Source organism: Varanus komodoensis, unplaced genomic scaffold (assembly GCF_004798865.1).
Source record: "Varanus komodoensis strain SLA01 unplaced genomic scaffold, ASM479886v1 scaffold1, whole genome shotgun sequence".
Classification (NCBI taxonomy): Eukaryota; Metazoa; Chordata; class Lepidosauria; order Squamata; family Varanidae; genus Varanus; species Varanus komodoensis.
The window spans coordinates 79,944,396-79,959,590 of record NW_025335268.1 but is presented as its reverse complement, the minus strand read 5'-3'; the positions used below and the strand labels follow the sequence as shown (position 1 = coordinate 79,959,590).

The window sequence follows — 15,195 nt, the reverse complement described above, 5'->3', positions numbered from 1 at the left end:
TTTTAAGGCAAACAACTAAACTGTAGGAGAGGAATTACAAACTTTTGAGGGGGGGAAATTGCTCAGATTGATGAGTAAGGAAAGGGGGTGGGGCCAGATATAGGGGGTGTGGTTGTCTAGGTTGCTAGGACAAGAGGTTCTCCATCACTGCAGTCGATGAACAAAGGAAGGAACAATCTAATCATTGTATTCAATGTTTGTGAAACATCCTTGTGCCACCCATGTCCAGTCCTGGGTACTGCAGTTTAAGAAGGAGATGTACCATTTGGAATGAATGGAGAAACATCAAATGAGATGGTCAGGGACATAGAAAATAAGTCATGTGAGGAAACATTAAAAGAACTGAGGGTGTTTGCTGCAGGTGAAGGTTGCATTACATGTAACTTCATTTAGAGCACCATTCAGTGAAGATGGTTCATACATGTGACTGTCAGCCATCAAGTGATGAAATGTGAATATGTGTGAATTAGTTCATTTCAGAACTTAAGCTGGGTTTTGTCTCTGCTAGTTTCAGCTAAAAAGAATCTAATACTTCCATTTGTTCCATGCCTCTTTTCAGTTCTGCTTAGGGGTCTTAGTTAAGCAACTGCCAGTAGGCATGGGTCAAACAAATTTTCATTTTTAAGTGCTAAATTCATTGCATCCTAATTCAACTCCTTATACTTTTTTGTACAAGTGAAAATGTGTACATATTTCATAGACATTTTTGTATGCATCTTTTAAATGTACACATTTATTTGCATGGTTTTTTCAGACATTTTCCCAAGCAATTTTCTAATTTTGTGTGCATTTTTGAATCTATGCATTTGACTTCTGTTTGTTTATGGATTTTAATGGTAAACTGCATTTCTGTTCATATTTAAATTCAGAAAATATGAATTAGGCCTAAAACGGTGAAGGAATTTCTCATCCATTCCTAATTATGTTATCCCTTGTCCTTACTTTAAGATTGGTACTATCTAAAAGAAAAAAAAAAGCTTGGCAGGTTGAAAAGTATTAGGTCATAGCAGCTAAAGCACTGAATACTCTGGAAAGCCTTGAAGTTTCTATGATTCATTTTATATGAAAGGAATCTTTTAATTGGTACTGAAAGGAAGAAGTAATTTAAAGGATGTAATGGATGTAATGATCAAAATGAATTGGAACTTCCATATCAATAAACACACTAAAATTTCTCAATGAATAATAGTCTCTCTCTTGCCCTGTTCTAATGGATGAAGTTTTTATTAGGAACAAAAAATGGTCAGAATATAAATTTGTTGGCTGAATGTTTTGAGAGAAGACGCTACTAAAACACCTCCTAAAGACCTCATGCTAATGGGTGGCTTTTAGACAAATTAAAAATAAGATAACTATGTCTCAGTTTCCTTCCTTTGGTTAAATTGTTCTGACAATACAATCATGTTTCTAAAGTTCTGTTTCCATCTAGGTGGCAAGAATGTCAACCTTTAATTTTGGGCAAAACCTAGTAATGAAACTAGCTCTTCTCAGTGGAGCACTTAATTTTGTTCCCTTTTGAAAATTCAGAATTGAAGTATTCGGCGAATGGGGCGGCCTAGAAATTTTCTAAATAAATAAATAAAATTAGTGCCACAGGTAACCTAGTATGTTGTATATTTGATAGTCTCTAATTCCCTTTGCTTGTATCCTACAGAGTGATGGAACTCTACTGGCTACGGGTTCATATGATGGCTTTGCAAGGATATGGACAGAAGATGGTAAGATATAACCATGTCGACTTCCAAATAAATAGATGCTTTGTAGTCCTGAATCATTTCAGCTCTCAGGCCATTTGAAAGATTACTATTTGTTTCTTTAACATTGCAGGAAATCTTGCAAGCACCTTAGGTCAACATAAAGGGCCCATCTTTGCTCTGAAGTGGAACAAAAAGGGAAATTACATTCTAAGTGCTGGTGTTGATAAGGTGAGTGTTGAGACACATAACCTGAAAATATAAATTAGCTAATATTCTTAAAGCTTTTGGATGTTACTACTTCATTTGCTACAGTTGCTCTTGGAAATTTGGCAGAGTTTCCTTTCTTTTCATCTGGTCTGTGTTTCAAAAACATCTTGATTTCATCAAACTGAGTGATTGCTCTCTTAAGGGTTGGTAAATTTGTAGCATGTGTAGTTTGTCTTGAATATAACCCTCTCTGCTGTATGGCATGAATTCTCCTTTAAACTTTTTGGCATACACTTGTAGGTATTGAAAATAATGCCCCAAAACATATCAAGGGATGATATTTATCCTAAGATATCTATGCACTAAGAGCAAACTATTCCTTCAAGTACAGGTTTTTCTGTAACAAAAACTGCATCCTCTAAGCATGAGAAGCAGCTATCAGCAGGCATGGGGGAACCCCAAGGTTTGCAAAAGTACAAAACAGCTTTTGCAGGAAAAATTCCAAAGCAGACCTAGGAAGGCTGAGGATAATCAGTGACCACAAAATGCCGACAGATCCCTGGGGCAAAAAAACCAAGAGTGAAATATGGGATAGAATAACCAGGAAAAGATCATGGCTGGCTGGCTTGAACCCTGAACATGTGGTCTACACACTGTAACATTTTGTTGCATGTTTCATTCCTTCCTAAAGAATGAACACCATATATTCAGCATAATAGTCTGCTTCCTTGAAATAATTTCAAAACTGGGTTTAGTTTATTTTTACTTTACTATCTTTTCAGTGCTAGGTAAAGCTCATCCTCTCCAGCAGGGCATTTAATTTGTTACTGGGGCCTGCTGGTTGTTAGACAGGATTTAGCAGGGTCTTTTTAACTTATAATTTTGTTTGTATGCTTTTATTTTAAAATCTAAATTTTAGATTTTGTATTGCTCACTTTGATAATGCTTTAATATGTTTCAGTTGGGGTGCATGTGCATGTGTAAAGTATGCTGGTGTGAACAGCCCAGAGAGGTTCAGCTGTCGAGCAGTATACAAATTAGATTTACATTAGATTTAATATCTGAATTTGCTAAAGAGAGAGTTGGAAATGGGGAAATGGATATTTGATTTTATCAAAGCAACCTTTCCCAATTCAGATTAAAATTAAACTTCTGTTGTATAACAAGTGACATCTCATATACATACTTAATACTTTATTTATGTGGTATATTATTTTAAGATTATTAGTATAGTAGTAGTCACCAATGCATTTTCTAATAATGCTTCCTTTTTCTTTATATAATTGAATGCTCACTGGTGTGTATGTATCTGTTTTGTTCCTTTTCATTTGCTCCTACCAACATAGACGACAATAATCTGGGATGCACATACAGGAGAAGCTAAGCAACAATTTCCTTTTCATTCAGGTAAATAGCTTTTAATCGGTTGATTTAAACATTTTCATTTTGATTCTTATTACATTTTAGCAGAAGGCAACAGTTTTTTCATAGAAAATCTCAAATCGCAATAAGCCATTAATTACATGGATAGCTTATTAAATTAAATCAGAAAATTAAATGATTAAATTAAATCAGAACATGGCTTCTATACTTAAAATGCAATCCTATAATCCCTGAAATCTTGAGGCCATAGAATTGTCCAGGAAGGAACCTTTGATCTTGGAAGCATTTTTTAAATATTGGACCTACTAGTTTCTCCCAGCTATAGAAGAGGTTTCCACAGTAATGTTCTCTGAGATTGGCATAGGAAAAATGGGAATTTGGAAGGAGATATCATTGGATAGGAGTGTCTAAAAACTTTCCCAGTTCCTGAGCACATTCTTGCCTCTTGGTAACATTTAGGTGTACTCCTAAATGTGTCCGAATATTTCCTGCTAATTGCCAGAAATGGGAAGGAATTATTTTTCTCTGGAAGCTCCAGAACCTTCCTGACTTTGCTCCTGCTAGCAAAAGAACTCCAACATCTGAGAGCTTTTTAGCAAGTGCATTACTGCTTGCCTTCTCAATGCTTTTACAGAATGTTAAAAATAAAACCAGCTTTTTTAGCACCTTCAGAGCAAGGGCAAAGCATAACAGCAACAATTCTGGAAACATCTTACTTTTTTATGTATAGTTGTTTTGAGGTCACCTTAAGGATGGAAGCTTCCCAAGGTGGCAAATAGGATAAAAAAGTAATTCAAAACAATAACATTCCATAAAAAGGAAATTAAAAATAAAACCACCAACTCAAAAATTCAGTTAAGAGAAAACCATTTTATGGTGCATACCTGTTGTCTACAGAAGTTTTTCTATCCCCCAGCTCCCATCATATTTTACTATGTTCGTGTACTGCCACATCTGTACTGTTCAAATACAATTTTTCTAAGCATATCTTTTATTCATATTATTTTGAAAAGTAGCTTGAGCAGTGTGTTTTTCCAGATGCTAATTTCAGCTTCTGAATCCTCATTGTGTCCATCCTGTTGCAACACCCTTCATTTTTCCAAGTGGTTCATAGGTTATTAAGCAGGATTATATGGATTATCGCAGTTCCCCTCTCCGGAAAGTCAGCACATGCGTACTACTGCATACACTCAGGGTAGTAAACTGTGGCATTTTGTTGGTAGTCAGGAATGCTGCTCCAGTAGTGTAGAGTACACAACTTTGTGGAATTAGAATCAAACTAGCCATCATTTGGTGAAACTGTGGTGGTAGAGTTGGTATTGTTTGGTATTTATTTCTTTGCCAATTTTCCTAATAATTCATCCTCTTCCACAGCTCCTGCTCTGGATGTAGACTGGCAGAATAACACTACTTTTGCATCTTGTAGCACTGACATGTGCATACATGTGTGTAGACTTGGCTGTGATCGTCCAGTCAAAACATTTCAAGGCCACACGGTAAATTAAATGGTCCCTTTCACGTGCCAGTTACTAGCATGTGTATATGAACAGTGAGATCAAAGGCAGGCAGAAGCATCTCAGTTCCCCAACCCCCAGCATTCCTGGTGATTGACAGGCTGGCAGGGGCTTCTGGGAGTTGAAAACTAAAATCTCTGAAGATGCACCTTTGATCCCCTACTGAGCTGGATTTTAACATGATTTCACAGGTGCTATATAAATATTTAGGCTGTAGACTCATGTTCTAGGGAAGAAAACCCATGGAAATTAATAGGACTTATATTTGAATGAGCATGTGTAGGATTGCACTGTAGTGAATAGGTTTTGCTTTCCTATATAACTGAAGGAAAACTTGCTGCTGGTATAAATTAAATTTAAACATAATGTGTAACAATTGGAGAGGACACAGTGAGCTCTCATGAAACGGTCTAACCTTAAATCCTGGAATCTTTAGGCGGGGCTTCATTCTGGAAACCCTGAAAAGCCATTGAAAGATGTTTTCATGAATGAAGTAATGAAAGCAATGACTTGACGTGCAATCATTTTCCTTACTACTATAATAAATTAAACTTAGATAGCCCTTTTCTGGGTAAAATGTGCAGTGCATTCTCTGCAGAACAACCACTGACCAAAGAAATCTTTATTTCAGAATGAAGTCAATGCAATCAAATGGGATCCGTCTGGCATGCTTCTAGCATCCTGTTCAGATGATATGACATTAAAGGTAATAGGTCTGATCTGAAGTTTTCATACCAGATTTTTAAGACCTGTGTAAACCATTAGCTTGTATAGTTTTCAATTCCATTTTTTAAACAAAGGTGCATGTTTCTCTTGTAATATTAAAACTCTAAAAGCAGGACCTTCCAGGTTTCTGCAGATATATTTTGTAAGTGAACTGCACCATAGTTGGGGAAAATATTGCAAAATGCAGATGTTTTCCCTCCTGGTTCTTTATATAGATTTGGAGTATGAAGCAAGATACGTGCGTACACGACCTGCAGGCACATAACAAAGAGATTTATACTATCAAATGGAGTCCGACAGGACCAGGGACCAGCAATCCAAACTCCAGTATCATGTTGGCAAGGTAAGAACAGTAGCAACAGCAAAAAAGTGGCTTGTACTCTTTTGCACCAGAGCTTTCTGGGAAAGACAACCACTATTTTCCCAAGCCTTTGTGGTTCTTCATGCTCAAAAATAAATAGTAATACCTCTTCAGTTGTCATTTTTAATTAGCTGTATACAAATTTATTTCATTCATATCTCCTCCTTTTTCCAAGGATATTGGGTTCAAACATGGGTATTTTCTGTTAATTCGCACAAGTTTCCTGTGAGGTAGATTAGACCAACCTTGTAAGTGATTCTCCTAGTGTTACTAGTAGCAAAATATTTTTGCTATCTTGCTATGGGATAGTAGATAAAATACGCAGCGTGGTGCTTCCAGATTGGGCACAGAGAAGATTAGTTTTTCCTCTTCCTTTGACAAGCTGTATGGCTTCTGTGCTGGATGCAGAGGAGAAACAGATCACTCGGTCCCTTGTCCATCAGGCCACTAATTTGCCTACACTGTTTCCATGCAGTTACCTGCAGGGCTGTAGAGGAGCCCGGGCTGCCAGGTGTGCAGCGGCAGCACCTTTTTTATCAGCAGGAATGATGACTTCATCTGCCACTCCCCTCCCTAGTACCTTTCAGCTTAGTGGAAATGAAATTTCCCCAGCAACAATCAATATTGTGTTCCCTGTTGTAATGGAAAACTCACAGTTGTTGCCACGACTTGCTTTTGAATGAGAAATTGAGACACATTCACAAAAGATGCATAGGAAAAATTCTAAAACTAGTTAGTAGATACGATTTGGCTCTGCTTCCTTGGACTAGACTTTTGGGATGTGGCTAGGAGGACTGCCCTGAAGTGACCCTGCACTTCAGACTTTATCACTATATCATCAGTCACCTGCATGCAGTGCCTGGTCATCAACAGCAACCAGGTTCACCTTCAGCCTTAACTGCAAGGTTGCTTTAGGCAAATAACACAACCTTATTGGTCGTCCAGTGAATTCCATGACTAAATGGAGCTTGAAATCCAGGTTTACTGCTTTATCTGCCAAACTGCAAGCGGTGCCGTCTGACAATGTGAAGCCACATTGAGCGTTTGCATTGCAGTGTTTGCATTGCAATGTGAAGCCACATTGAGGGGAACTGTACCCCTGCTTCTCCCATGTGACATGATGGAATGGATACTTGCATGAAATAGAAACTATTCTTAAGTTTGATAGAAGTGTTTTTCAACACCAGGCATGGCTGGTACCCTGTGTGAAAGTCTTTTGCTTTAACTGTTTACAACAGTGCTTCATTTGACTCTACTGTTCGGTTGTGGGATGTTGAAAGAGGAATCTGCACTCACACATTAACCAAACATCAAGAACCTGTCTACAGTGTAGCTTTTAGTCCTGATGGAAAATACTTAGCCAGTGGTTCCTTTGACAAATGTGTCCATATATGGAATACACAGGTATGTAAAACTTAGATCCTAACACTGAGAAGTGATTTGGCTGTAGCCCTGTCTGTGATACTAAACCTGTACCAACTTGTAAACTTCCTGGAGAACTTTGACTCATGGGCCGTACAAAACATAATAAATGAACATGAAATGAAAAATGAGAAAATGCACCAAAGAAGCTTGTTGTGGGACAAGTTTGCACATGCATGTATGATTAACAGAAAAGTGGGGGCAGGTGCAGAGAGAACTATTAATACAAAATGATGCTAAGAGGTCCAGCAATGCAGGAGAGAAGTGTGTCCAATTATTTGCTCTATGCATAACTGTAAATGCAAACTAGGCAAAAGAGGAAAGGATCCAATCAAATCCACTCCTATATGATAATCAATGAACCAATCAAGATTAATAGATGAAGAGTGAACATGTGAAGAGGGCAAAATGCCTTCTATAGACATTCCCAGTTTTATTTGCAAAGCAAATAAAACCCCTGTTATATAAGATGCCATAAAACTTAATTAACAAGACTTTCTTCACAGTTTTTCAGGCCAGATGTTTCAGATTACAGCATTGTACCAAGTCAGTTGTATCAAAACAGCTTTACTGACAAAGTAATTTTCTTGGCACTAGGACTTCTGTGGAGTAACTCTGCCATTGCATAGGGAAGAAAAGGTATATGGCAACTTTTCCCAAGTTGGTGCCCTGCAGATGTTTTGGGCTCCCATCATCCGCCGGGTATCATGGCAAATGTCAGGAATGATGGGAGTTAGAGTCCAAAACATCTGAAGGGTATCAGGTTGGGGAAGGTTGGTATACTGTGTATGAGAAATCACTTGTTTTGCTTCACGTGTGTATCCAGCACCATTGCTATGCCCAAGGTGGCTTCCTGCAGCAGCGTTATAAAACTCTAAATCATAACCTATAAAACTAGCAGTCTCTGCATCAACAATAAAGCAGCAGTTAAAATTTCAAAACAAGTTGTAACTTTACGGAGTGCAACATCACAGCCCCAAAGACTTGTTGGAATATAATTTCCAACAACCTAGCAGTGCAATATGCCTTTGTATCTCTGCTTGGCCAGCCATGAAATATGGGAAGATGCCTTATACTGATTCAAATTGTTGGTCTCTCCAGTTGAGTATTGCCAGCATTGACTGGCAGCAGCTCTCCAGGGCTCCAGATACCGAGTTTCTCCCACCTTTCCTGGTAATGGTGGGGACTGAATTTGTAGTCTGCTGTTGAGCTATGAACTCTCTGTAATGCTTTTATCTCAAGACAACCTCAGAAAATGTCCTTGCCCTTTACTACAGCTTTTCATTAATAGAAGAGGCTTTAAGCAACTTCTTGAGAAGTTTAGTCTTAATGAATGGCAGGGAAATGTTCATGCGGGAGAACTGGACCCATGACACACAAATGATTTTTCATGAGCTGCAGCTTCCAATCCATCTTCAAGAGTAGTTTTATGTTGAGCTTATGAGTTCAGTCCTCAAGGTTGCAAAGGCATGGTAATAAGAGTGCCATTTTCTAGGAAAGGGTGCAAGCCCCTTCTGCTGAGTGTAACTGCTCACAATCCCTTTTATTTATTATTTATTTATTTATTAAAAACATTTCTATGCCGCCCCTTGCTGAAGCCTCGGGGCGCTCACAACACAAAATAAAATACAATAAAATACAAAAATAACAATATAAAATTAACAATATAAAATAAATAACAATATAAAACTGAAATGCTTATCAGGAAACACTTTCAGGTCCTGCCACATTCAGGACCACCTTCATAAATCACAGGCCAACTCATCTACTTTATTTCAAGGCTGCCAGCCTACATATTTTCTTACCTGGGAATAAACCTCAGACTCAGTGGGGCTCATTTCTGAGTTGACATATGTAGGAATGCACTGCTCATCATTTTTCACTCACTTCAGCTTCAGAACTTCAACTGTGGCTTTCAGACAGAAGCCAAGATAGAAGCAGCTGTGCTACTTGTAACAAACAGTAGGTCTGGGTGTTGTCACTGTTTGATGAAACAGCTCTTAAAAAACTCCCAGTGATCTCACCCAATGGCTTAATCTTGAAGTTAAGCAGCCTTGATAAAACTAATTCCTGTGACACCCTATGCAACAGAACTGAAGCTATCAAACAGTTGTTGTTTTTCAAGGTCATCTTCTAGGCTGGACCAACATGAAAGGCAAGGAACATCCTAACAGCACGCCCTTCATTCCAACTAGATATTCCAGGAAATGCATTAAAATGTTATGGTCTGCAATGCTAGAAGACTCCAAGAAATGTAGGAGTATCATCAGGGGGGAATTCCTTCCTGGCTATTCCAGACAAAGGTTGTCTACCAAAAGCCATTCCTATCCCATATCTAGGATAGAAGCCAAATTAATAAGTTCAGGAAAATATGTTTCATCTAGAAAAATGTGTTGTTGCTCAGCCATCATTCACTTACACATACATGAAGAATTTACTTAACTATGATTTATGAAGTTGCCTTTTTGTAATCCCTTTCCTTCAGTTTTCCTCTTGTACACTGACTTTGGCATGGAGATTCTGGATTGTTTTAAAGCAGAGCTGCCCATGTTGCCAAAATAGGGTGCTGTAGTTTAATATTGATTAGTTAACTAGGATGGATATTAAGCCAAGATCTGATCATCTGGGATGACCAAAAGTCTAGGCTGGAAATAGTACTCTTCAAAGATAGAAGTGAGCCATAGACGTTTTCAGAGGTCAGTGGCTGAAACTGATCTAAGCATAATTTAGGTGCATATGTATACACACATACCTTCACCGTAAAGATAGCAATAAACATTTGCTCCCAGAATGATCAAGATTTATTCATTTATTTTAGAGTGGCACTCTAGTACATAGTTACCGAGGCACTGGGGGAATATTTGAAGTTTGCTGGAATGCTAGAGGAGACAAAGTGGGAGCTAGTGCATCAGATGGATCGGTAAGCCTTTTGAGACCTGCTTTTCGTTATTGTTATTAAGCAAATGAGCACAATGTCCATGTTGCAGAAAAGGGGACTAGATATCTCTGTGTCTGTGGGAATAAACTAGATGAATTTTAAGTGCACTCAGGTCTATGTGTAATTGGAGATTAGAGCCCAGTGGGGTACTTAAGTCTCCCATCAAATTCAGTCTTCTGAAACATCTCACAGAGTTCTGAGTATCCTTTACTGCTTTTTAGACTATCTTAATGGTATTTTTATGAGAAATGGCAGAAACTGTTACTCTCTAGCATGCTTTCTCTAAGATTCTGAGGGGCTTTGATTCATTGCGTAATCAAACCAAGGGTCCCTGCAATATTCGCCTTCCTACACAGGCTTGATTTTGAACAACTTTTTTGTCCTTGTTCTGAAGGAAAAGATTGTATGAATTGATATACATATGATTGATATACATATATAAGGGCCCATGTCACCCACTACTGAATGGTGTGAGATATACTCTTGCACCTCCATTATATAAAGAATATTTGGAACTGGATGTTTGTGGGAATATAAAACTGTCTCCTTGTTCAGTATTCCCTTCTATCTGCCTAGACCATTATCAAGAGAATTGCTACCCCTGAGCACAACAGAGCTATATTAACAGAAAGTGTAACACTTTCTTTCTTTTTCTCTACCCCCAACCCCCGGCCAGGTTTGTGTTCTAGACCTGCGAAAGTAAATATTTTAGAAGAAATTGCAAATGGACCAGCGTTGAATGTGTGGGTAGAAGCACTCTTCAAAACTATTTTTAAGATTTCTAGAATTGCAAGAACTGAGGGAAACAAACAGAATGGAAAACAAAAAGCCTGGGGTGTGCAGCAAAAGCAACTCTCCAGGCAACCGAAGTCTGCAATGTTTTGTCCATATTCTTCACCAAGGAGTTAAAACACAATCACTTGGGGGCGGGGGCGGTTTCCACCCGGAATATTCAGCCTTTGGAAGCAAGCAAGGAGCCCACCAGCGGCTCAAGCCCTGGCGTGTTTGCTTTGGGTCTCTGAGAACTTGTTCTGATGGCTGGAGAAGAGAAGAGGAAAAGCTGTGCCAAAAATAATAATATTAATAATAATAATAATTAAAAACAAAACACAAAACGTATAAAGCAGAATGCTTTGCTGAACCAAAATGGGAAAATGAATTCTCCTCCATGTGGTGTTGTATTTTTTTCCTTCCAATCTGGACACTACAATTGCTCTCCCAAAGGACGTTCAAAGACCAGTTTGTACTGATGACACATGCAACTTTGTAATCACAACACTTTCTATTTTCTAGACTACTTTTATTTGTTCAGTGGTTGTTGTTTTTCTATCAGCTGGAATATTATAGCCTTGAGGATCACAGACATAGGTTTGAATTGAATCTTTTCTTTCTTTCTTTCTTTCTTTCTTTCTTTCTTTCTTTCTTTCTTTCTTTCTTTCTTTCTTTCTGTGCCCTTTTTTGTTTGTCTGTTTTGTTTTGCTTTTTCCCTTTATGCCCATAGTAAATACAGGCAGTGGGCATAATGAAAAGTTGTAACAGACTGCTTCTCTCCTCTTTTTATCCCTCCACTCTCTCTCTCCCAGCTTATTTTTTCTTTTTAATACTTCCATACTTCCCATCTTAAGAGTCTCAAGGGCACTTTCATAAAATTGTGTAATAAGTGCTTTATGTAAGAATGCAGTGCCGGGAACGCTTTTTACTGGAGAAAGATGACTTTTTAAAAAAAGAAAAGAACCCAGTGTATTTTTGGAAAGAAAAAAAGGTATTTTTTAAGTTAAACACAATGTTAGAAGCTTAAAATCTCTACCAGATGTAGACCAGATTGTGTTAGTCATTGAAAAGAACACTTCAGATGGATCCTGGTACACATTTAAAGATGTAGTATCCTTTTTATCTCCTAGAGAAAGGCATGTGTTGCTAAAACAACACATTTCAAACTGTTTTTTTAAAGCAAGGTATGAATTCTATTCCTATGAATATATAAATCTAGAGTTCTACAATTAAATACTTCTTTTTAAGTCATTCTATATGCACTGAAGGTTTTTTTTAATCTTCATATTTCTCACTAAAGAAATTCCACCATGGCATCAAACCTGGTTCTGTCTTTCTGTTCAAAAATGAGCAGTTGTTTTTACTCCTTTTCTAAGTAATAAAGCGACTACTATAGATTTTCAGTATGTAGAAATGTTATTACTTCCAGGCCAGCTCTGTTTACAAATGCTGCTATGTTAGTGCCTCTCAGCCACTCGCAATGATTTAATAACACATTAAAGCTACAATCCTGCATCCACTTAGGTGGGAGTAAACCACTGAGTAGACCTATAAGACCTGTAAGAGGTATTAAGATTAGAATTTAAATACAGGTTTAAGTCGCCAAAGAGTTGTTGGAAAATTAAAACAACAAATCATACTTCCTTTTTCTTCACACCCAATTTTGAAATACTGCAGAAATTGCATCTGAGCTGGCCTTTTTCTGAGGCATCCTGTGCATTGTATAGCTTGGTAAGCTTTTCGTGGAGGAGGATACTGCATTTTTAACATGGTAAACACTGGGTCTTTATAGAGGATTGAACAAGTATTAGTCCCCTAATTTAAGAAATTGATTTTTATTTTAAAAATAAACTAGCTAACGTTAGAGCCAAGTGAAGTGCACTTTGTCAAAGGTAAGGGTTGTTTTCATTTTGTGGGGGGGATTCTTCTGTCTGTCTTTCTCTTTCTTTCTTTGCCTTTTAGAAATGCGGTTCTATTGTCAATTTCAGAATTGTTCACTGGTAGTCTGAATTCTGGCTTCTGAATTGTTATTGTCTGTGTCAGACTTGAAGCCAGGCTTGGTTTCCCATTTCAGCATTTCCTAGCTTCTGTTGAAAGGACATCTCCCTTCCCCTGCCCACTGCCTGTTTTGTCTAATCACCCTTCCCCTCTCATACACAGAAATATACACACAACTCACTCTCAGCAAATCACCTTGTGTGTTGTAGTTCAATTGTTTCAAGGAGAGAATCAACAGATCATATTCAATGTCTTGAATAAATTGCTATATTTTGATATTAGAAAACTCTGTGTGAGTTGTTTTTTGGTTCTCCCTGCCCATCATGCCATTAAACATCTAACATTCTTCCTTTGGTTGCACTGCATCATTTTGTAGTCTTCTGCTTCTTATATTTATCAGAGCTGTACGCACGCCGGCCATTGGTGCCTCCTGCATTAAATGTGAAGGTTTAGAAAGCATAATTCTATTTTTGCTGACGATGGAAAAGAGGGAAAATATGCAGGTCATTGAATTTGCCCTGATCACTAAAGATCCTCTATATATACAGTGGTACCTCGGCTCACAAACACCTTAGTTACGACCAAATCAGGTCGCAAACAGAAATTTCAGAAAAAAATTGCCACAGATCGCTAACTCCGTATTGGGTGACGATCGCAGTCGCTATCACGCCTGTCTCCCCTGCACGGGCACGATCACGGTTGTGCTCAGGGGGTGGGAGGAGACGGGCGCAAGGCTGCTCGGGGGGATGGGGAAATGGCCGTGATTGCAGTCGCGCTCATGCAGGGAAGACAGGCACGATCGCAGTTGTGCTCAGGGGGCGGGGAGATGGACACGATGGCAATTGTGCTCAGGGGGGAAAGTGGGTGCAATCGCAGTCATGGTCAGGGAGGGAGATGGCCGCGATCCTGCTAGGGGGAGGGGAGATTGTCGCAACCTTTGTTGTTCTTTGTCACTTTATTGTTCTTTGTCACTTTTTTTCAAATTTTTGTGATTAAAAAAATTGTTACAGAACAGATTGACCTTATTTACATTGAACCTTATGGGGAAATTTGACTTGGGTCACAACCAATTTGGGTCATGACCAGAGTCCTGGAATGGATTAATTTTGTGAGCCAAGGTACCACTGTACACACAGACTCGTGCACCTAGTGAGATTTCACAGACATTATCCACACTTATTTTCAGACAGCTTGAGGGACTAGACACTTGTAAGGGTTTAATAGTCGTAAAATTCTGCAACAGCTGCCAAATTTCATGCACACACAATGTAAAAATGGAATTGTGATGTATTCCTAGCATAAGCAACCACCTATAATTTTTAAAGAAGAAAGCAAATAATGTCCACTGGCAAGATCTCACAGTTGTGAGATATATTTGTGATTGATGTTAATGTGAAAACTCATAATTCAGTATTATATGTGATACCACAAAAGCTAAGCATGTGTAATTCTTCCAATAATAACTAGGATTATGATAATGTCAAAATTTGTTTCTTTTTTTTAAATCAGGATTTGTCCCACAAATGTGGGTCATCAATCAATTTTACAGTTCGCAAGTAACATGTAAAGCTTGTGTTATCCGAAAAAGGGGGGGGGGATTAAGTTACAATTAAATGAATTTCAATAAAAGTATGTACATTAGATAAATAAAAATGTATAAGATGATAAACAGGTGATGTGATGCTCACAACAAGACATTCTAGTCCACCAGAAATGACCAACAATTGCACATCACTTTATACATTTTAAAAGAAAAAGTTAATAAACAATTTTAAATGTAGAACATTTCTGCTTAAAACCAGACTGAAGCTGATGTTTTATGCTGCAATCATTTTAATATCAGTTTATTATTTAAAATGTATAAACTGGATGCTTTAGAACTAGTCCTTGACTGTGTGTTAGAAACACAAAATCAGCATGTTGGTAGGACTGTATTCTAACCACTCACTTGACCTGTCCCAGTTGGGCTGCCCTGTGGCAACCTAGTATCGTTTTCAGAAGCCTTAAAATACCACAAATTTCATCACAACCAAATGCCAGACCTGCTATGCTTAGAACATGCTCCAGTAATGATCAGGAATATAATGTAAACCCAAAATGCCCAAGCAGAGTCTGTGTGAGTATATTCATACCTGTTCCAGAAATGATTGATAAAGTAACAGCAGATGAAAATGAGTA

General features: G+C 38.1%; 1 protein-coding gene across 9 annotated transcripts in view; it reads left to right on the top strand.

The window, feature by feature from the left end:
* Window positions 1–13,363, top strand: part of TBL1X (transducin beta like 1 X-linked) — a 184,909-nt gene extending 171,546 nt beyond the window's left edge. For all 9 annotated transcript variants that reach the window (XM_044432497.1, XM_044432469.1, XM_044432459.1 and 6 more), the window contains 9 exons: window positions 1,655–1,718; window positions 1,828–1,925; window positions 3,251–3,311; window positions 4,662–4,783; window positions 5,433–5,507; window positions 5,743–5,870; window positions 7,127–7,292; window positions 10,129–10,230; window positions 10,925–13,363. In XM_044432497.1, coding sequence (XP_044288432.1) covers window positions 1,655–1,718; window positions 1,828–1,925; window positions 3,251–3,311; window positions 4,662–4,783; window positions 5,433–5,507; window positions 5,743–5,870; window positions 7,127–7,292; window positions 10,129–10,230; window positions 10,925–10,951 — 843 coding nt within the window. In that variant the 3' untranslated portion in view covers window positions 10,952–13,363. The remainder of the gene's footprint in view (window positions 1–1,654; window positions 1,719–1,827; window positions 1,926–3,250; window positions 3,312–4,661; window positions 4,784–5,432; window positions 5,508–5,742; window positions 5,871–7,126; window positions 7,293–10,128; window positions 10,231–10,924) is intronic.
* The last annotated feature ends 1,832 nt before the right edge of the window (window positions 13,364–15,195 follow it).